The 22,989-nt window shown below is 45.5% G+C and overlaps 1 protein-coding gene across 4 annotated transcripts in view; it reads left to right on the forward strand.

Annotated features, from left to right (window-relative positions):
- KHSRP (KH-type splicing regulatory protein) overlaps positions 1-22,594 on the forward strand; it is a 31,083-nt gene extending 8,489 nt beyond the window's left edge. Inside the window, exons 2-20 of one of the 4 annotated variants that reach the window (XM_084835777.1) lie at positions 5,933-6,029; positions 6,494-6,532; positions 6,800-6,845; positions 7,439-7,488; positions 8,637-8,708; positions 9,394-9,451; positions 11,420-11,591; positions 11,864-11,962; positions 13,963-14,061; positions 14,277-14,379; positions 14,971-15,071; positions 15,889-16,030; positions 16,126-16,286; positions 16,408-16,523; positions 17,345-17,433; positions 17,581-17,778; positions 18,881-18,958; positions 19,780-19,940; positions 22,399-22,594. In XM_084835777.1, coding sequence (XP_084691903.1) covers positions 5,933-6,029; positions 6,494-6,532; positions 6,800-6,845; positions 7,439-7,488; positions 8,637-8,708; positions 9,394-9,451; positions 11,420-11,591; positions 11,864-11,962; positions 13,963-14,061; positions 14,277-14,379; positions 14,971-15,071; positions 15,889-16,030; positions 16,126-16,286; positions 16,408-16,523; positions 17,345-17,433; positions 17,581-17,778; positions 18,881-18,958; positions 19,780-19,940; positions 22,399-22,407 — 1,890 coding nt within the window. In that variant the 3' untranslated portion in view covers positions 22,408-22,594. The remainder of the gene's footprint in view (positions 1-5,932; positions 6,030-6,493; positions 6,533-6,799; positions 6,846-7,438; positions 7,489-8,636; positions 8,709-9,393; positions 9,452-11,419; positions 11,592-11,863; positions 11,963-13,962; positions 14,062-14,276; positions 14,380-14,970; positions 15,072-15,888; positions 16,031-16,125; positions 16,287-16,407; positions 16,524-17,344; positions 17,434-17,580; positions 17,779-18,880; positions 18,959-19,779; positions 19,941-22,398) is intronic. The other 3 variants (XM_084835778.1, XM_084835779.1, XM_084835780.1) reach the window with 3 other exon arrangements.
- Positions 22,595-22,989: the final 395 nt, after the last annotated feature.

A 22,989-nucleotide genomic window follows, 5' to 3' on the forward strand; every position in this document is an offset into this window, starting at 1 on the left:
GATTCCATAAATTAAGTGAATCCATTTAGTGCAGTTCCTACTAAACTCAGATTCCTTCAAAATTTTTTATTAACCCCCCCTACCCATTCGACTTTGTCAAAGGCTTTCTCCACACTGAAGTTTCTTATATAGTTCTTTTTGTCGTCATAATGTGATTAACCTTTTGTGTTTTTTTTATCTATCCCTCCTTCATTAATCTGGTCTTACCTTACCTGTACTTACCTTACCTGTACAGAGCAATCCAGAGGGGTGGGAGTGGGAGAAGCTTTTTTAAGTCATCCCTCCCATTGCACTCAATAATAAATAAGCTATGCCATCTCCAGCTTTCTCCTGTTTTACAGCTCTCAGTGCTTCTTTAAAATGAAATCAATCTTCAGGTACGTCTTATAAGTTAAAGAGTAAAATATGTAACCTTTGTCTTCTGGATTCAGCCACCTTGAAAGTCAGGGTAATGGGAGGGCTTTGGATCTTGCACCTCCTTTTCATCCTCCGCCATCAGAGTTCTGGCAGAAGAGCAACAGTGGTAGACCTTTCCACCACCACATGGAGAGGGCTTGCACCTTCCCAGGGACCATAGCATTACGCCTTAAAGCTGTTAGTCTGCCAAAATTGAACCTTGTATTTTGACATTTTTATTAAGGATATTGGATGATAGAACTGAATTAATGCTGAATCTTTACCTGCCTTAATCATCAAATTAATCCTTGCTTCCTTTTGAGATTCCAGTATTTGATTCTGTTCCAAGCACGCAATAGAATATGTTCAGCAGAAGTGGAAAAGGTTTTATAAATGGGGCTCCATAAACTTGGTTGCTGTGGCGAATGATCAGCAAGCCTTTGCCAAACTAGATGAGCCCAAGGCCCCTTCCCAGTCCTGGAATTGTGAAGAATGCTCTGCAGCCCAGAAAGCAGAAGCCTGCAATTTGGTTTGGCTCTTTGCTTGCTGAGCAAACCAAAGTTGGATCATCTGCAAGGGGCAGAGACAAAGAAAGCTAATGTGCCTCCACCACCTCTGTCCAGGGCTGAGCTGGAAAGGAGAGGCAGTAGCACATGGGCTTGTCGCAATGTCTGCTGTGCATTCCAAGCACCTGGCACATGTAGAGCCAAAGCCAGTCCCCATGTACCCCACCCCCAGCTTGAGTGGCATGGGCTGGTGTTCATATTGGGTAGAATCCCCCACCCCAGGTCCTCAGCTTGGAGTTGGAGAAGGAGGGACTATCCCTCATCTCACACTGCATTTAAGAGGTCACCCAAAACATATCTACCTTCCTTTATAAAGTAGTGCTGGAAATTTGCCTGCACCTTAGCTGTTCAGTGCAATATCTTGAATAATCTCCAGTACCTTTGCAGGCATCTAATATACTATATCAGCCCTTGATCACTTTGGAAATGGTATGCCCAACAAAACTCTGAAATAAAAACTCAAAATAACACTTCTCAAACTTTTCCACATCTCTATATCAATTCTTCATACCTTTTCCTGTTTTTACTGTGGACACAGTTTGTTCTTGCTTTGTTTTTTGCTGTCTTTTTTGTGCTCAAAATATTTTTTTTACTTGTGCTAAAGGTATAGACTTTAGCATAGGTAAAGGTTTAGGCTTCATAATTTCTAAGCTATTAATCTTTTCCCTCACTACTGTTCACTTGGAGTATATCGCAGTGTCTCCACCTTTGTGTCTAATCTTCAACTTTTCGAAACGAGTCCAGGTCTTCTTTTTATCCTATGTTTAGATTTGTCCAGTGCAATCTTAGGCATACTTACTCAGACGTAAGTTCCTCTTGTGTTCAGTAGGGCTTATTCCCATGATAAGTATTCATAAGATTGCAGCCTTAGCGTCTTTTTTTTTCAGAAATGGTGCTTTAACAAAGGGCTGTGCTGCCTCCGAAATTGGTGACCACTTCATCCCTGGATTTCTGTTTAATTGAAAACACATTTGCAAATCATTTGAGATTTTATTTATCTCTGTGTGTTCTGTTATCAAATACTTTAACTAATTGCCAGATCCTCTACTGCCTCTTCATTCCTAATGAGCAATGCATTCTGATAAAAATCTGAAAAGGTCCTTATCTTTATTTTACAGCTCTCAGTACTATGTTTGATTTTTTAAAAAAAAATCACATATGAGCTAGAGCAAAATATGTAACTTTTATCGTCTGGATTCATCCACCTCCAAAGTTCTACTAAACTCAAAATCACTACCATTTAGACAGATTTGGTAAAATATTGGAGGACTTGCTGCCGGGTTTTTGTTTTGCTTTGCTTCTTGGCATTTATCCATCTGGGACATCATTAAAGTCACCCATTAGAATGTAGCTGTTGTAACAATCTGTGGTGGGGGAAAGGGCTAAGTCTTTATTGGATATATAGATATGCACCTGCTCTTTCTCTGAAACCCTTTGTCTCGGATTTGTCAGCTTGCCTAATCTGTTCTACCTGTTGTCATGATCATCTTAGTCCTCTTCTGTTCTCTTTATTGGTTGTATTGGGCTAAAACCAGTGCACAATGGGAGTTTCCATTCCCCTATAGCCCTCCACATGCCCCTAAATCTGCTCCAGACAATCCCCTGATGCTTTGGAGCAGATTTGGATGGTGTGCTATGAGTGTCTGTTCTGTTGGCAACAGGACGCTGTTGTGTACTACTAGAGATGTAAAATTTCTAGATGTTTTGAAGCTGTGGGGAGAACCTTTCGGGGGGGGGCAAAAATGGGGGGATATAAAAATATGCAATGCTTCTTTTATTATTAGCACTCTTTTTACAGATTTATGCTTAGTTACTTCAGGAACATAAAATTGAGATGTATGACTTGGAAAATTATTCCCCTTAATAAACTTAATTCTTGTTCATTTTGAAACCATATGCCTATGCCATAGGAACCAGGCTACTGAGTTTCTTTTATAGAGGGGGCTTATTTTTGTGGAAGCAGTTAAAGGCTTAATGGCAGAGACGGCATTGCCTGATGGTGAGGTCTAATGGGAAAGTTTATTTAAAAATTGTAGCAGTGAGTTCTTTAAAAAGAAAAAACACATAGGTGGGATAACCCACATGTTCCATCACATGTGGTGGTGGTGGTGGGATGACCTACAGTGTTCTCCTCATGTGGGGTTTGGAACTACATTCATTGACTGCTACAACATCTAACCAGGACAAGTCCAGATATGCAGGACTCTATAGAACAAAACCCAAACTGTCAGGAACACACATTTTCTTCACATGTTATGATATGGTGACTCTACTCACGTGCTGGGAAACTGAGTATGACTTGGAGCATCCCTAAATGTCTGTCAGTAAAATATACATGTGAACAATAATTTGAATAAGGAACAAAAGAAACACCGGTGCTGGGCATCTTACAGAGAGGATTAAAAAAATGACTTCTCAGAAATTTTATATCTCTAGTATTACATAAAAGTTTTTCTGTTATGTAGTTTTTAGAAATAGTTTCATCAGAGTAGAGGCTGGTTAGCATTATAAGAACACATTGTCTTAAACTCTCTATTCATAATTCTAAAAGAAAACATTTCATAATCCATAAAACATTTATGTTTTTGTCCCTGGAGCTTCACATCTTTATGTACAACCCATTCTGTTTAAATTTGCATTGACTTCCAAATGTTTTCAATCTCTTGCTTCCATTTAGTTAGTTAATTCATCTCTCTCTCTCTTTCTCCATGCCCCTTCTTGCGTGCGTGCGCGCGCTCCCTCGCTCTCTCTCTCTTCATGCTCCTCTGGAATTTTAGCAGGTATACCTTGTCATGTGACAGTGCTACAAGCATGGGAGAAGCTACCCTGTCAAAATGTCCTTGTTAAAGGTGTGCGAGCTCTAAAGTTGAAGGAGAACTATTCCTGGTAGAGAGTTTATATACCTTTATACTTTACTGTGAGAAGGTGTTTTATAGATCTAGATGGACTTGAAAGTCATTAGGGGCAAACTGTTGGTTCCTTCACACAAGAAATGCTGGTGTGTCTTTAGGTGCCGGAGTGGAACAGTATCTGGTGGCTAAAACTCCTCGAGTTGGGGCTTCTCTATGAAATTGTGCTTTTCATTGGAAGTTACGTATATGCCAAATTAAAAGTCTGAAAGCTGCTTCTATGTCATGTTTGTAAAATAGAGTACGATAACTTTGTGGTGGGGCAGTGTACTAGCTTCTGTTGTCATAAAGAAGCTGCTCTTGGGTTGTCAGTGTGAAAATAATTCATTCCTGAAGGAAAATGCAAATGTGGAAGTTACAGCATTTAAATTCTAGATAACAGCATCTTTGCTTAGAGTTAGGAAGTAACTTGGTATTACCTTCAACATTAACTTCAACGTCTTTTCAAAACAGAGCTAGGTCATAGGCTAGCCCATTCTTTAAAATGGCTTCTTAAAGATCGATGGACCCTGGAAGCCAAAAGAAGAGAAGTCTAGTCCAGGGAGCTCATGCTCTCAACTAATTATTATTTGGGGTTTTATGTATTTTATTAAAAAAAAATTCTATCCTACTTTCACCTATCTCATTGTCCTTGCTTGTGCTTATGTAGCTGAAACACCACCACTCAGCCACACATGAAAGATATCAGCAGACTTGGGATAAAACTGAGGTTTGCAGATGCCCCAAAAATCTTTAAGGAAAATATCCCTAAGGTGGTGGAATCTCTGCCCCACAACAGCTCCATCAGATTTTAGTGGCACAGAGTGAACTGAGGGGAAAAAACTGACAACTGATTTGAGAGGGGAATGGCTTGGAGTGGCTGGAAAGCAGGGAGGGAGTGACGTAGATCTAGAAAGGGTCAAAAGAAACATCTCTTTCTCTGGGTAAGCCATTTCCAGGTTCTAACCGAGAAGCTGTTTTAAAATATCCCCAGGGACAGAAGTGAGAGCTACCTATAGTCATCAATAGAGAAATCAAAAGATTTTAATGTAGCTGGGATTGGGTGTGAGTTTGTCTACTTCTCCCCCAAATTTGGGGGGGGGGGGGAAACAGCTCAATGAGCCTGAGCATGCTCAGTAGGCATGGAAAGCTGACTGACTGCTGCAGGGGTGGAGGAAAACCAGGGAGAAGTATGAAATGGACCACCTAAAACCTGAAGAGGAGTACTCCACATTGCAACACTTTGTTGCAGTGCCCCATTTGTCCTAAAATAAACTCAAAGCAGCTCACAAGATGGAATCACTAACATTATAAAATATAAATTCCTCTTTACGAAATCAGCAATCATAAAAATAACAGCAACCACAAAAGAAAACTTCAAGGTAACAGCAAACAGCAGCGATTCACAATAAACAATAGTACTACAACCCAATTAAGACTAGAAGAGCAAGGTAAAGTTACCCAAAAGCCTACTGAAAGTCATCCTTTAGCCAGGCACCTGTGGAGAGGGTGTCTCATAAAGTTGGCACTACCACAGAAAAGGCTCGGTTCTAGTCGATGCCTGACAACCTTCCTTTGGCAATGACAGCTAGAGCAAGACCTCAGATGTTGACCGGTGCATCCACAGGGGTATGGAAAGAAGAAGGCAGTCTTTGAGATAATCAGTTCCCAGACCACGTAGGGCTTTAAAGATCAAAACCAGCTCCTTTAAATTGAGCTCAGAAACTAAAAGTCAACCAGTGTAGATTACACAATATTACATTAATATGCTCCAACTGCCTAGTATCATTCAGTGAACTAGAGCAAAATGCTGCTGCCAGGTTAAGTTTCTGAACACTTCTTCAGGGCAGCCCCATATAGAGCACGATACAGAGACTGAATGGGGGGTAACTAGATCTTGAATGACTGGTGAGGTGTTGTGACTTCAGATACATTTTGAGCTAAACATGCTACTTTTCCTAGGTTGATGATGTGTTCCTGGGGCTTGAAACACCTGTGTATTAAACAATTTGCTCGTAGTTCTTTCTGTGTGATTTATGGTAGACTTCCCTGTAGTAACTACAGTGTCAATTCTGTTTTCAGATAGCGGCTAAAATTGGGGGGGACTCGGCTACGACAGTGAACAACACTACTCCTGACTTTGGATTTGGTGGTCAAAAGAGACAACTAGAGGATGGAGGTACTGTGTTGACTGGCCCCGATGGGGCAGGATAAATGGCATTGGAAAACACTGTTCATGTAGAAGTATATTCTGGATCCCATGGGGTGTGAAGAACGCACACACTGTGGCACGTACATGACTCGGCAAAGTTTGTGCAGCAGACTTAGTATAACTCATGGGACCAGTCCCTCAAGCAAAGTTGCTGAGATTCTCTTTGTTTTGATGGGGCTTGCATAGCAGTCCCAAACGGAACTCATTGAAATGAATGGAGGCTACACAAAACTGGTGCTTGCACCAGTTGCCTATAAACTGATGTGGATGCATCAACAGCTATAGCTATCATAGCCATTAGAGTTTCTAGAATGGCCCTTTCTTGTAGCTGCAGTCTTGGGGGCTGGTTTTGCATAATGGAGGAAAGGGGAGGCTATCTTTTTAATTTCTGAAAAAGAGTTGGATGCATTTCTTCATTTTTGTTTTAATAGACCAGCCAGAGAGCAAGAAAATGGCTCCTCAGCCAGAACGTAAGTGCCATTTATTTTTTAAGAGCTGGGTAAAAATCTGTGTTAACTACATGCAAATTCGAGTTCATTTTCGTATTGATACTGAAAAGTGGGAGAAGATATAAACTAACTTTTTTGAGAGGGCTGTGTGGGATTTAGGTAGGTGAGCATTGTGTTTTTAATTTACCAGGGTCTATTAAAAACAAGATTATGGTGTAGCTAATGGCTGGTTTATAGCATACCTGCTACAGTGTGAATTCATAACCAAACCCTTGCTTTGCTTTCCAGCCATGCCACCTCCCCCTCAGCTTGGACCGATCCATCCTCCCCCCAGGTAAATTAGCTGTGTGACCTTTTTTTCCCTCCCCACATGTACTTGAGCTGGAATGGTCCAATCAGTGCTAAGCGTTCAACTTGTGAATTCAGTTTGCCTGCAAGGTGGCAGCATTTCAGTGCCCCAGAGAGAAAAGTCTGCTTTCGTTAGGTGCGGGTCAGCATCCTGGTTTGTGAGAGGCATGCCGTTGGAAGACCAGGCACTCCAGGCACTCACGTGCCTTGTTAGATAGCGAAGGGTTGTGCTGCTTGGCCATTACTTGAGGTGCTTCAGGTTCTTGTGTAGCTTCTGGTTTCATAGCTTTAGTTTCTGAAACCTGTGTCTGAAGAGCCTAGTGTGCAAATGCGGCTATAGTGGCCCCCGGGCCACTTACTTGGCCGTGGGTCCTGCCAGGCTGCACTAGTGCATCTTGCACTGGTACATGGTGATGTCCTCAGAGCAGTGCTTAATTGCTCAGCCACCTTCCTGTCTGCCCTTCCAGGAGGAGGAGAGCTCTCCATTTTTTTGTTTCTTGATGGATGCTGGTGAACACCAGGTCCATTTCTGTAACCCTCCCACTCCTTACTTTAAGCTGCTGACCGTTTTCCTTGCAGGTCTACAGTGACTGAAGAGTACAGAGTACCTGATGGCATGGTGGGACTCAGTGAGTATTAGACAGGGAGGGGAGAAACCTGCTGTTGCTGTAGTTGACAGACTGTCACTTTATCTTTACTAACCAGTGCCTTTCTGACTTCTCGATGCCTGTTGGCTGAGCTTCCTGCAGGGAAGGCTCAGGCAGGTTGGTTTGTTTGTGACCCCCTTTGCGTGTGTTCTGAGAGATGACGAGCATTTGAGTTTCCCCTGTGTGTGGTCTGTAGCTCCAGAGAGGTGGGGTGGGTGTTCTCCTCCATGAAGTGCTCAGGCAAGCTTTCCATTCATTAAATGGTAGGGGCCAGTTGCTAGGGACAACTTGAGGCGGGTGTCATGTGAGCACTTCCCATGCATAGCAGGACTTTTGGGATTTGAGCAGCAGCAGCACAGATTCACTCTGGACACTTCAGAGGCACAGGCTATAGGAGTGCTGCAGGGGTTCAGAGTTCCTTTTTGGATTGCTTATGGCCTTTGCTTTGGATACATCAACTTTCTGTGAGTAGGCCTTTACCAGAAGGAATGGTGGCTGCAAAACACTGCCTGAAGCAGAGTTTTAACTAAGCAGGAGAGTGTTGGTTCCCAGGAGGCATTGTGTTTACAAGCCCTGGTTTTAAATTGGCTTGGCATTCAAGCTCTGAAAGCTAGAAGAGAAGTTGGCTGAAACATGGATGCTGAGGTACCGCTCTGACATCTCTGGTTCTTTTAGGCTATCTCGCCGAGACCCTTAAGTACTTTGTTTCCTGTTGTTTGAATTGCACAATCAGGAGGAGCGTTTCTATCCCCCATTTCTCCCTGCAGTATTATATACATTGTGAAAATCTTGGATTATTGGTCCACTCAGTACTGTTCTTTGCTCTACATACACACCCATACCCACACTTACACTCCTCCTGTGTTGGGATTTGTTGTTAACCCAATTTATGGAATGTCTTGTGGCTGTAGGAGGAGCAAAAAAGATATTCATAATCAGATTATCTGTGCTGTGGTCCTCCTTGTTCCTTTTGTGTATCCCCCTAGTCCTCCAGTAAATCAGAAGGCTCCTTCCCATCTCTTGTGAGGAAGGGAGAGAGAAACTTGTCTTTAAGCATGCCTGCTAGAGGATAACATCTCTATTTTTATCTTGAGTTTGAGTTTTTCAGTGCCCCTTTCCTTACTTTGCAGTCATAGGAAGAGGTGGGGAGCAGATCAACAAAATACAGCAGGACTCTGGATGCAAAGTACAAATCTCACCAGGTAGGTGTGAGGTGGGAGAGCAGAGCATGAAGTGGATTTAGCTAGAGCTTTCAGAGTATGGAGCTACAGCTGTCAGTTGGTCGTTCCCAACCCTATAATTTTAGAGGTGAGTAGCTGGTAAGGCAGTATAGTTTAGGGGGATGAAAAACTATGTTGCTTGTAGCAGGGGCCTTATAGATGGCCTGTTCTGAACATGCCAATACACTTTACTGAGTCATTAGAAAAGAGCTTTGGGGGATGGGAACATGAATACAATGCTCTTTCAAAGCAAAGAGTCATACATGACTTGAGGCAAGCGAATTCAGCTTGAGTGGGGACTAACCTAAATAATTGTGTGGCCAGGTTTCAGCTGCTAGGTTTGCAGGTGTCTCCAAAATGTTCAATCTGTGTGTTGCTTGCTGTTGCCACCAGACTGATTGACCAATCAGTTTCATCCACAGCAATCACCATAGAAAAATGCAAGCCACCCTTTATAGTATATTTCGCCATCCACATTTTTTATGTGTGCAGGAGGCACCATGTTGGGCAAGGTTGTTTTACAGCGTACATTTGTTTGAAGGACCTGCCCTTCAGATATGCCAGTTTATTCAGATTGGAAGAAGAATCAAACTCTCTGGGCAGAGGTATTTATATGGAGAGCAGTTTATTAGTTTTATCTCCTGATGGATTTTCTTTTCTCCTACAGACAGTGGGGGGCTGCCAGAGCGGAGTGTGTCTCTGACAGGATCACCAGAATCTGTACAGTGAGTAGCCCTTTATCAAAGTGCTGTTTCAAGAAGATAAAAGTCAGAGGGCAGGTGTTCCAAGAGCAGCCAGCTGCCAGGTAGCATAGTCCAGGGCTGTAGCAGAGAAGCAAGGCATCATTCGTGCAGAGACTCATGGGTAAATACTGAGAGCCAGTGAGGGAAAAGCTGGTGGTGATGAGGTGGGCTGAAAAATATGGGCCTGAAGCAGCCTTGGTAATCTGGCCACTGCAGTTTGCACCATGAGACCAGCACAGTCAGGAGAACAATCTGACCTTCTCAATAGTAGTGCCCAGATAGTGGAATTTCCTCTTGAAGGAGGTTTGGTTTTGGTTGGTCCCTTCTCAACTTTTGGAGGGTGGCAAAGACTTTTTTATTCCACCATGCATTTCATCTGTGTTAACCTCCAGCGTGGCAATATATTTTTAAACTGACCCAGTTGCTCCTCTTGCTGCTATTTTAATGATTTAATTGATATGTTTGTTTTTCTCATCATTGTATTTTAATCTGGAAGCTGCCTTGGCGACTGCAAAACAAAGTAAAAATTAAAAAAGCAAAATTGGTACATGTAGCATACTAAAGCCTCAGATGGCCACTGCCTTTTGGTGCTGCCTATAGAGTAGGGATGGACGAAAGTCCCTTACCTGTCCTCGAAGCTTGCTTCGTGGTGGGGGGGAGGCGCTTCGCTTCTCCCCCCGAAGTTCATGCAAGGGGGGGAGGCAACCCGCCTCGCCCGGCCGAAATTCAGGCCGGGCGGGAGGCGCCCCATCCCTCGCCGCCAAAATTCAGGCCGGGTAGAAGCGCCCCGTCTACCTGGCAGCGAAAAAAAAACAACCCGCCCCCGTGATAGGCTACGTAGCGATTAACATAGCCTATCACGGCTAGATTTCCAAAGTCAGCCGTGATAGGCTACGTAAATCGTTACGTAGCCTAACACGGGTGACTTTGGGGGGGGGGGGGGGAAGCATGTACGCAAATGGCGGCCCCCATAGGGAGCCGCCATTTGCGTTCCTTATTTGTTCCCTGTAGTCTACGTAAAGATTTACGTAGACTATGGCGAAAATAAGGGCAACGCAAATAGCCCTTTGCGTTACAGGGACCAAATAAGGAACGCAAATGGCGGCTCCCTATGGGGGCCGCCATTTGCGTACGCGCTTTTTTTTTTTTCCCAAAGTCACCCGTGATAGGCTACGTGACGATTAACGTAGCCTATCACGGCTGACTTTGGAGATCTAGCCGTGATAGGCTACGTTAATTGTTACGTAGCCTATCACGGGGTGTTGTTGTTGTTGTTGTTGTTTTACTGCACTTGTAATGGCGGTGGCGGCGGCTGGTCGAAAGACCGGCTGCCGCCCCCGCCCCTGACGAAGACCTGACGAACCGCCACCGGGACCCGCCGCCGGGAGGGACATTCGTGAAAGGTAAGTCCCACCCCGGGGGGGGCGGGGGGCGGAGAATTTCACCGCCGATTTCGGGGGGCCGAATGCGTTGGCACTCAGCCCCCCGAAGTTTCGGGGAGAAATTCTCCCCCATCCCTACTATAGAGAAGCATTTCAGCCTCTGGTAAATATCTGGTTGGGCTGACATTAGGGTGGAACTAAACTCTGTATTGGGCATTCTAGTTATGGCACCTCTGTGCTTTCTGAACGATCAGTCTTGTTTGTTCCACAATTACAGAACATAAAACAGGTCTAGACACAGAAGGCGAGGGCCTCAGTCAGTCATAGCTGTAGCTGTCCAGAGCAAAAAATAAAGCAGTTGTGTTCATAACTAGAGCAGGTCTAGTTATCTCTTACTGTGATGCTGTGGAGCCAGCACAGCAGCAACACTCTGTTCCACAGATGATTTGAAGACAGGAACTGTTGCTGGGAGTTCCATTTCTGCTGCTGCTACCTTTGTAGTGAGAGAATAGAGGCTGTGATTCCTGTCATTCACCACCATACTGTTTGTGCTTCCACCTCTTCACAGAAAGGCAAAAATTATGCTTGATGATATCGTGTCTCGAGGACGCGGTGGGCCACCTGGTCAGTTCCACGATAACGCCAACGGGCAGAATGGCACAGTGCAGGAAATCATGATCCCAGCCGGGAAAGCAGGACTGGTGATCGGCAAGGGAGGGGAGACCATCAAGCAGTTGCAGGTGAGGGCTGTGTACCACGTCCAGCCTAATTTCTTGCAGCAGAGCTGATGCTTGTCTTCATATATTGGCCCCCTTGCTTGCTTGCTTAGCGCTACTGGCATTGTGGTTTCTCTTGGGGCAAGGATGGGCCTGTTTTGCCCCTGGATTCCGAGACCAGGGCCTCCTGAAATTCAAGTTGATTTTGGCTAAGTTGTTGAGGGGAGGGGCTTGCAAGAAGTCTGGGCAATTGTGCAACCTGTTTGACTTTCCTGTCTCCCTCTCCCTTAATACAGGAACGAGCTGGAGTGAAAATGATTTTAATTCAGGACGGTTCACAAAACACGAATGTAGACAAGCCTCTTCGGATAATTGGTGACCCTTACAAAGTACAGGTAAGGCACGCTGCTTGGTTGTTTGGTTTCCTCAGTCTGTGAGCTTGGGTGGGTGGAGGAATAACTGTACTCCTGCCCCTTTTGTGGCTAGGATACAGTTACAGTTCCTTCTGTCAGTCAGGGGCTATCAGATCTGCAGTAAGAGTGCGGGTGTATCTTTTCAGTTGGTGTGCTGTGTGCTTTTTGATCAAACTGTTAACCTCCTGTAGTAATTGGTTGTGTTTTGGAGGGAAAAAACCTTGCTTCAGGATGTCTGCTCATGCTCCAGAGTGCCAGAGATGTGTTATATGGATGTTCGGAACCTCTGGCTTTTTGAGCTGTACATAACAGAATCAGAAATGTCACAGGGCAAGTGTGGTAGGTGGGCTGGGTTTGTCATCCTCACAGCTCATGTGAAGACAGCCTTATGTGTATAACGCCTTATTGAACCCAGTGACTTTCAATATGAGCTATACAGTGACACCTCAACCCCTGAAGTTTTCTCCTCCATCCAGTCACACATCTCCAGCTGCCTCTCTGACATTTTTATTGAGATGTCTGCTTGCCAAAATATGCAGGGGTGGACTTCATTTTTCCTCCTTCTCTGTAACCATCGGTCAGACAAAGATTTGGCCGTTTTGCTTGCCCATAATAAATTTGTTGCCAAGTAATATCACTTCTCCTTATACAATAGTGTTGACACACTGGGCAACTGGCCGTTATTTTAAAAAAATTCCATGAAGCCAAGAATGCCACTTGCTATGCGTGTATCTTGTGCCGGTGCACTCTGTCATCATCCCACCCCTTCCCTTCATCCTTCTGATCATGCCACGATTCAGTGCTTCCTGAGTTAATTAATCATAGTTTCCTGTTGCATCTGATCTGGGCAATTATTTTTCCAGTTTGAATGTGAAAAGAAACTATGGCTAATTAACCCAGGAAGTGTTGAAGTATGCTGCTCTAAGGAGGAAAGGGGCCATGCAAGGACAGTGTGAGGCCACGTGGCTCGTGCGTATCTCAGTTCAATAAGCTGAGATACATACATCCAAACTAGGCCACTGTGTTAGGTGGCACCTTAACCTTTTTCATTTCACTGTGGTGTCCTTTTGTGTGCAAGGGCAGGAATGACAGCAGCCTGCCCTCTGGAGATGTCAGGAGCAAACCCAGGAGCATTGCAGAGTTTCTCTTACTGGCCACCTGCTATACTTGACTATCATTTAGCACCATGTCAAAAGATTGATCAGATCTTGTTTTGCCCAGTCAGATGCCAAGCCCTGCTACACAACATGGTGAACATTGCTCCACTCTCACTCAGTTAACACTCAGTTTCATGCCCTGGTGCTCTGACTATTGCAAGTTTCTCCTTGGCCTTCCCTTGTCCCATTTTAGCCTTCTCACCACTATCTAAAACTCTGTTGCTCTCTCGCCCTTCATCCCATGGTACACCCCTCCTTGAATCCCTTCTCATCAACTTAGGGCTTTCTACGGAGTCTAATGATTGGTCTACCTAACCCAGAACTGTGTTTTCTTACTCATAGTTACTCACTAAGGACTCAAGTTGGAGGTCTTTCCTTGCCATCTGTGATCCTTTTTAGTGGAGATGCCAAGGGTTGAATATGGGACCTTCCACTTCCAAAGAACTATAGCTCCATCCCGTTCTACATCCATTATAAACATTACCGTAACTTTTCAAAGCTCTCCACAGTGTTGCTCCATCCTGTCTTTCAGTCCTTACTCCCCATTATGCCCTTCCTCTGATCTTTGCTCCTCTAACTCATACTAGACTCAGCCACCCGAAAGTCTCCTGTTTTCTTTGCTGAACAGCTATACTGTGGTGGTGACACTGAATTGCCTGTTCTTTTTCTGGTGTCCTACCATTGTATCCAAGTGTTTTCAAGTACTTGATGTAACAAAAAAGGCTTCTTCATTGGAAGTCCTTATATAATTTGCCAACCTTGGGAGAAATCCTCTGTGGAAGGTGCCCAAATCATTCCAAAATTTATGTTCATCTTTCTTTGCAGCAAGCCTGTGAAATGGTAATGGACATCTTAAGAGAACGGGACCAGGGAGGCTTTGGTGACCGAAATGAGTACGGTTCCAGGATTGGCGGAGGAATAGATGTAAGGGCATTGGTTTGGGTTTGCTGTGGCACAGGGAAAGGTAGTTCATTGAGCCATTATCCTTCCCCCCCTTCCCAGAAATGCCTGTGTATTAATACCTGAAAGGAGGGGGTAGGGGGCAACAGGAGCCCACTGCTTGATCCTAGCATTTCTTGGTAATTTGAATTGCTCTTACCCGTCCTTAGTTTTATTTTGTTGTCTTCGTACTTGTTCAGGTTCCTGTGCCCAGGCATTCTGTTGGTGTGGTTATCGGACGTAGTGGCGAGATGATTAAGAAAATACAAAATGATGCTGGAGTTCGGATACAGTTCAAACAAGGTCAGAAGCCCAGATCTCTCCTCCTCTCACCTCCCTCCCTCTCCATGATCTGTCTTCATACTGCATGATAAAACGTTGGACTGATTGAATGTTGGTGTGGCTTCTCTCCCTGTGCATGCTTCTTCCACGTGTTTGCTTGATCTGGCTACCATCACTCTTCATTTCTGTTACAACTGTGTTCCTGTTAGTGTGGAATTACTTCCTGCAGAGCTCTCTTCTAAAAATCAGAGATAGTAGACTAAGACTTCATACAGCTGAAGATCCATATGAGTTTGTTGCTGTATTCAGATCTGTATTTTGGCACAGTTTGCAGTATCAGTTGAAGGGCAGTGTTACATGTGCATGTGTGGCTTCTCCGGTGCCTGCTGGTGTGCGCTGTGTATGTTCTCCCCTCATGGAACTGTAGTAGTTTATTGCTGCTGGACGGAAAAGTCATTAAGGAGGTTAACGTCTTATCTCTTATGAGAGCAAATGCTTGCGTGTTGTTGCTGGTTGTTGTGTCCAGTGGCTCAAGACCCATGGCCTGGTTCTGGAACTCTCATAAGTGAATGTGGAACTTGATGAAATTTCCTGTTTCGGTCCTCATTTCAGATGATGGGACGGGTCCTGAGAAGATTGCCCATATCATGGGTCCCCCTGACAGATGTGAACATGCTGCCAGGATTATCAATGACCTTCTCCAGAGTCTCCGGGTATGAAATGCTCTGTGGGATTCAGCTCGGCCTCAAGGTGTTGCAACTGCTATCCGGTGCATCTCCTTTTGTGTGCATAAGAGCTGCATTGAATAAATTAATCAAATAGTTTTAAAATCTTTTCAGTCATGCTTGGCCAATAAGACGCTAAAGCACCTTAATTATCCCAGTGAGAACTTCTGTGATTGTTTTACCAACCCAAAGGTAAAAGCTGAACTTCGTTTTTTTGAGAGGGGTTTTCTTAACAATCGCTTGATTCTCTCGCAGATAACTGAGGAAATGCCCTTTTGTCTGCAGCTAATTTTAAACTCCCTGACTTCAGGGAACCATTTCCATGTTGCCTTGTTTTGAGGATCCCTAGCATGATGAACATGATTCTGGGACATGTTCCAGGCTACATGCATAGGTGATGTTGGGGTAGCTTGTGGTAGCCAAACTCCTTAGATGTTGCCCCCCTTGGAACTGAAAGCGTACCTTAGGACATACCCAACCCTTCTTTACAACTGAAAATTGCAGGGGAATATCAGTAGTGGTGGGCAAGCAATCTTTCAGGGAAGTTTGTCTGCCATTAATGATCTTCTCACTTAGGAACCTCCTTATGAACTTCTGCAGCACCCAAGGGTCCCCCAGTACACAGTTTGAAAACCACTGCTGTACAGCTTGTGCAAAGAGAGAGAGCACATTGCAGTCTGGGAACTGTAATATTGTAATAAAAATGTGTCAGTGCAAGCATGCACATGCAGTAATCACGGACTGCCTCAAAGTTTGGTTCCATTTTCCTCTTCCCATAAAAGTGAATCGTGTTCCTGTCTTGCAGAGCGGCCCCCCAGGTCCACCTGGCTCAGGAATGCCTCCGGGAGGCAGAGGTAGAGGCAGAGGGCAGGGGAATTGGGGTCCTCCTGGAGGAGAGATGACCTTCTCTATCCCCACTCACAAGTGTGGGCTGGTTATTGGCAGAGGTGAGTGTCCCCCCCCATGCTCCCCAGCTTAGCCTCGGCTGTCTTGAGCTGGCATAAATCAAGTCCCCAATGGATGCCTTCACATTCTCTTTCAGGCGGAGAAAATGTAAAGGCCATAAACCAGCAGACAGGAGCTTTTGTAGAAATATCTCGGCAGCTACCACCCAACGGAGACCCCAACTTCAAGCTCTTCATCATTCGTGGCTCACCTCAGCAGATTGATCATGCCAAGCAGCTCATTGAGGAGAAGATTGAGGTAGCAGCCTGCCCTCCGCTGTACAGCAGGCCTCCCAGAGGGGGAAGCAGGCCTGGAGTGTTGCTGCCTGGGGTCTGGATGTGGCAGTTCTCACTTAAGGGATGACTCGCTTCTTCCTTAGGGCCCCCTCTGCCCAATTGGACCAGGACCTGGGCCTGGTGGACCTCCTGGACCGGCACCAATGGGCCCCTTCAACCCAGGGCCTTTCAATCAAGGGCCACCCAGTGCGCCCCCTCAGTAAGTACCAACGCTGCTGATCCGCGCCTCCCTCTTTGGCCCTTTCCTTGGAAATACTGAGGCTCTTTTTTGTCGTCTTAGACATTAAAATCTGGGCTTTGCGTGCTTGGGGAGATGCCTGTGTACACCTAAACGTGATGTGTTTGGAAGGTCTGGAAGCTGAGCTGAAACGGGAGGCCCCGTTTTGCAACACCTTTTATCAGCCATGAAAAGGGCATCGACCATTTGGGGCCCTTTCAAGAATTGTGCAAATAGGGGCCAAAATGTTTCCAAGGACATCTTTTCAAGCATATGAAAATTTGAAAAGGCCCAGGTCGGAGCATCTGATGGGCAGTTATGGAAACATACAAACAAACTGCTATATTAGATGACTTTGCTATCATGTGTGAATACTGTTAGGGGAGTAAAAGTTATGATCCCAAGAGTTCACTTGTCAAGTATAGACTTGCTTCTTTTCGGGGAAGTTAGACCCGTTTGTGGTCATTGGCAAGTTCTAATTTAATGAAGACATAATAAGTGCAGCAGTGCCTTCTGTTTGCTCATGCCAGCACTTCTTGATGTCGGGGTTGGCCTTAAATAGGAACAGCTTGCACCACTACCCATTGAGCAAGGGAGGTTGGCCTGGGCCTGGAGTTCTTTACTACTTGTGGGGGCAGGAAGCCCTCAGATTTCTCCAGGCTGTTGCTTGCTTTATTCAGAGTGATGTCCTGCGGTAATTTGATTGCCACTTGGCAGGCCCCAGATCATCAGCCTTGGGCCTAGAGGCTTGGTTTGTCCTGTCTTTGCTCGCGTAAATACTGACCTTTTCCTCCTCCTTTCAGCCCTGGGGGGCCACCACCTCCACAATACCCACCCCAAGGCTGGGGTAATGCCTATCCACAGTGGCAGCCTCCTGCTCCTCATGACCCAAGTAAGTATTTATCATATCTTACCCTGACCTTCAGGATGGTTTACAAAATACTGTTCATTCAGGATTCACAGGGGCGGTGGTGTTCAGACCTAGGGATGATGGAGAGGGGCTGGAAGCATTTGGCTTTCCCTCTTGTCTCCTTCCCAGGTAAAGCCGCCGCTGCCGCAGACCCCAATGCAGCCTGGGCAGCTTACTACTCGCACTACTACCAGCAGCCCCCTGGCCCAGTTCCAGGAGCACCGCCTGCTCCCACAGCGCCACCGGTGCAAGGAGAGCCACCACAGCCACCCCCTACGGGACAGTCGGACTACACTAAAGCGTGGGAGGAATATTACAAAAAACTAGGTAATTGACCGTATCGATTCTTACCTTATTTTGCTGGTGAAGAAGCTTAATGATCTCATTAAAAGGGTTACAGAAAACAACTTGACTGAGAAACCAAACTGGCCAACTTTTTCTCAAATCTCCCCTCATAAATAAATGATGTATTGCCTTGAAATGCTTCAGGATTTGTTTTCTCTTCCCACTGAGCTATCTCTGCAGCTACTTTGTGAACACTTGTCATGAGGGTTAGTGACCTTTTGGATGGCTGATTCAAATCCAGACATAAGTTGCTGACTTAATTAGAGTTCCAATAAGGTTGATGTCTCAAAGAAGTCCGCGTTCTGTCAACTAGCACTTAGTGTCGCGATTCTGATTATGTCAGTGAACAATGCTTTGGTTAGATAAACAAAGCAATACAATTTGGTCCTAATAAAGATTTTGCCTGACCATTGATCTTGGATTTTTTTTTCTGGCTGGGCCAGCACAGCTTGCTTTGTTTTATGTGCAGTATGGACAACTCTTTTTCAGAATGACTTTGTGTCTTTGTCATGGTTCCCTATGAAGAATATTTCCTGTTGGTATTTAGTTTGGATCTCTTAACTCTGCAGCAGGGAAACAAGAGCCGAAGTCATTCAGACACTGAGAACTGCAACGCAGTTTGGCTCAGAATGTGGGAGTCTTCCAAGACTTCTGAGTTAGGAACCTTGTCCATGGTAGGAGAGGGCTTGCCTCTGAAGTGTAGTGGGCAATGTTGCCAGTCCCTATTGGGCTTCCTCCTGTCTTGGCCGTGGGGTTGCCTATGTGTGGTGACTCATGGTCAGGGATCTAGAAATGCACTCACCATGATGAATATCCCTCCCACCTTCGGAAAACATGACAAGCCCCAGCAGTCATGTTACACTTCTGAGACGCTCCGAGCTCCTCTGAAGCTCAGTGTCACGTCAGCCAATATCTCAACCCTCCCCCATTGGTTCTGGCGATCACAAGTTTTAGCTGGCTACCCAGTCCCATTGGCTATCGAGAACCTTTCTCTTAGCTTCTGAATCCTGTAGGGGGGATGGGTCTTGGGTATTTGAACGCTTTGCATGACCAGGGTCCTTTTGTCCTTTGACACTGCTTGCAGGCCAGCAGCCTCAGCAGCCTGGAGCTCCACCACAGCAGGACTACACAAAAGCCTGGGAAGAGTATTATAAGAAGCAAGGTGAGTTTAAGGGTCTGAGTTGCCTTAGAGGATCTTGGCTGTAGCACTTCACTAGGGGTGCACGAAATGACGCTTACATGGCTCCGCCAGGTTCCGCGGGTGGGGGGAGGCGATCCATTCCTCCCCCTGGAATCCTTGACGGGGCCTCCAGCTGCTGCCGGGCTGGTGCGGATGCAAATGGCGTCCTGAGTAGGGGATGCCATTTGCGTCCCTATGGTAGCTTGTGATAGGCTATGTAAATATTTACATAGCCTATCACGGCTAAAGCGGGAACGCAAATGGTGTCCCCTATGCCATTTGCGTCCCTATGGTAGCTTGTGATAGGCTATGTAAATATTTACATAGCCTATCACGGCTAAAGCGGGAACGCAAATGGTGTCCCCTATGCCATTTGCGTCCCTGCTTTAGCCATGATAGGCTATGTAAATATATATGTAGCCTATCACGGGGCTGGCGTAGGGACGCAAATGGCGGCCGCTACGATGGCCGCCATTTGTGGCCGCCGGAGCCGCTGCCAGAGCCACAGCCAGGTAGGCTCCGTTTCGCAGGTCTTTTGCGGGGTGGAGGGGCGGGGGGCTCCGTTCCGCCACGGATTCCAGGGGGCCGAATTCACTGGAATTCGGCCCCCCTGGGATCCGTGGCAGAAATCTCTAACATCCCTACACTTCACCGGGCTGGGTATGGAGTGTCTCCCTCATATGTCTTAGGCTGCTGTCCTATACCCACTTACCTGGGAGTAAGTCTCCTTGAGCTCAGTGGGATTTGCTTCTGAGCAGGCATGCATAGGATTGCACTGTCAATCCCTCTTTTCTTTTTGGAAGCAGCTCAAGTAGCTACTGGGGCAGGGCCAGCAGCACCACCAGGACCTCAGCCAGACTACAGTGCAGCCTGGGCAGAATACTACAGACAACAAGCTGCCTACTATGGACAGACGCCTGGCGCTGGTGGCCCAGTGCCACCACCAACACAGCAGGGACAGCAGGTGAGTTCCAGAACTATTGCTGGTGTGTTCTTTCTGCTTTGAAACAGGTGCCTGTAGAAGGGGTCTGGAGCCTGGCTTAGAGTCAAACTCCTGTGAAAACATGAGATGTAATTTGGGTGGCTGGTACATTAATCCCACCCCCACCCCATCAGAATTCCATGCCACACTCTTTTTCTTTTGAAGTTTAGCCTAGTGGCTTTGGAGAAGTTAATGTTCTTCTTAAATCTGGGGCAGATGCAATCCAAATTGATTTCTATCTCAGTAGCGCAAGCAGCATGCTGCTTCAGGAGCACCACTAGAGTTCAAACTGAGGGTTTAGGGTTATATTCCACATGAGATGGCCTCCAACATCCTTGGTTTCAAATATGTGGAGTGAAACAGCTGCCAGAGTAGGCCACCCTGCCAGTTTCCTGGCAGAAAAAGTGGAACATAGGCAAACACAACCCAGGGAGGAGGCATCTCCGCAAATCTAAGGATTTTCTGCTCCCTAACTAGCAGCACAGTAGCTGTCTGCCTTCAAGAACGGAAATTTCCTTCCTGGCTTCACTTTGAATTCCAAACATTGACTTCTTTAACTCTTGTGTCAGGAGATAGAACTACATTTTTCAGTCAAAAGTCCTACACTATCTCTTCAGTCAAACTGGGTTTACACCAATCCAAGCACCAGGAAAAGGGTCAATTTGCACATCATTTTTTCCAGCATAAGGTGATTCTCCTGCAGCCATCTCATAGTTGAGATTACTGTGTGAGCTGTATGCTCGTGAGCAGCAGGAAGCTGCATTTGAGTGCCCCTTGACCCATTTCATTGCCAGCCAACACAAGGCATGCATGTAAACTTGCATGCTGCTCGTGTTACGTAGTTGGGGTGTATTTTTACATTGTACCCCAATGTACAGGAGGACACTGACACACTCAGCAAGTAGTTGAGGTGCAGTGGGGTTGTGAGCAGAAATATCCAACTGATGACCCCCATTTGTTAGTTGGAGCTAGGACAAAAGTTTGGGAACTTGTATCCTGGAGTTCCCTGGATTGGCATTATGTTTCATTTCTAATGCACGTTGCTATAAGATACAAATTGGTAAGTGTTTTAGCTTTAAGGACTTGGGAGGGGAATATGGAAATGGTACAGTTTTGAGGGAGAAATTCAGGAAAGCTGAACTTCTGTGGAAGCCTGAGCCATATCTTCAAGTTGTAGAGCACAGAGCCATGCAAGCATTGCTTTTTTGAGACCAGGTGGGGTTCCTGAGTATTTGAGAAAACAATGCTGGACACATGAGGGAGAGGTTTGGTTCATTTTCTAGGTGACCCTGCCTTTGCGGCTCTGAGCTCAGCACCAGCTTCCCTGCATTTTGACTACCAGTAAAATGGACAGCACAGGTTGTGCTCTCAAAAATACGCTGGGGAATTTATCTTCAAAGATAAGACAGGAATAAAGCCAAAGCTATGAAGCATGTTTAAAAAAATACCGTATCTGTAACCTGTATAACTTACACATTAAGCAAATATGCTATGGTCGCTATATACACATAATTCTGCTCCTCCCAACCTTTGGTAGAGAGGCAAGGAGCTGGACTCTCCCCCTCCTGTTTATTTAAAATCAAACGCACGCTTGCTTCTGATACTTCAGACATTGTTCATAATTTCAAACTTATTTTCACCACCACAAAAGCTAGAAATGGGTTTTTATAAAATCAATGTGGAAGCTGTCGGGACACTGGATTTTGTTCCTGATACCAAATTCTGTGCATGTATACTGTGGTACACTGTATGTACCACATACATGCACATGTACACTGTGCATGTATACTGTGGTGTGCACAGCCACTGCTAGACTGGCCTAGCACTACAGTGGGTATAACACATTCTCTACAGATAGTTATTGGCAGATCCCTGTGATGGGCAAGGTTGTGAAGGCCTTTTCCTATTCCCTTTGTGAATGGTGATTCTCCAGAAGGAGACAGGCAGTTGTGTCAGGGGCTGGCTGAAGGAGTAAGTTATACAAAATGCATTGATTTTCAGAGCATTCAGCCATCTCCCTAATGAAGAAGGGGCAGGTTCATTGAGATGAACAGGCACTGGGTTGACTCGGTTTCCAGGCTGACAAAGTTGAAATGTCTCTGTAACCATAATGACCAAAGTTGTTTTAAACTGAAGGTGGGGTTTGGGATAGGAAATTGTTACACTAATAGTCCGGAAATGTATAATGGCATGCGCATTAAGCAGGTATTGTCACCTTTTCTGTGTGCTGAGTTTTTATTTTATATACTGATTCTATGCTGTTGTATCTAAAAATGTTCAGTAAAGTTCAAGCTTATGGGGGGAAGTGACAACTGAATTTCAGGAAACCAAACTTTTGTCCCAGAGATGATGGAAATACACATCCTTGAGATGTATTTACTTCTCTTGCTTCCTTCATCAGTAACAGGCTCCCATCATGTTTTTTCCCCCCTTTCAACAGGCTCAGTGAGTTGAATGTGAACCTCCCCATCTCTGAGAACCTTTTTGTTTTGGAAAGAGAGGTGGCTGCTGCAGGAAGTGACAGGGTGGGAAGGGAGCTGGCCTGTTGCTCTGATTGCTGGGTTTCTTCTGAATCTCGGCCATGCCGCCTTCAAGTCTCTCTTTAAAAAAAAAAATCCAGATCTCCAAACCCCTAATGTTGAGCCAGCAGCTGTAGAAGATAGCCGACTAAAACCGCCGCCGCCAGACCCCATCCTGCCTGACACACACCTCAGTTTTCAGGGTAACACTTCCTCTTTTCTTTCTGTTTCGTTTCAAAAATAAACTTTACAAGGAAAAGTCACTCTGCTTTTTAGTTAGAGTTGGAACATTCCTCGGACAAAGGTGTTGGTGTTTCAGACAACCCCTTCCCTGCCCCTTCATTTCTCCACTGCTGGGACTGATCTGTCGTGTTTTTGTCTGTTCAAGAGGAAATTGAAACAAACAATTGTATGCTCAATTTTTACTTTTTACCGCTCGTTTTTAACTTCACAAATAAATGATAACAAAACATCCCCCTGTGTCTGCTGGGTGGTGTCTGTCTTTCTCTTTC

The sequence above is a fragment of the Heloderma suspectum genome, chromosome 2 (assembly GCF_057233095.1).
Source record: "Heloderma suspectum isolate Gila_16-S chromosome 2, 16-S_ref, whole genome shotgun sequence".
In the NCBI taxonomy this organism is placed as follows: domain Eukaryota; kingdom Metazoa; phylum Chordata; class Lepidosauria; order Squamata; family Helodermatidae; genus Heloderma; species Heloderma suspectum.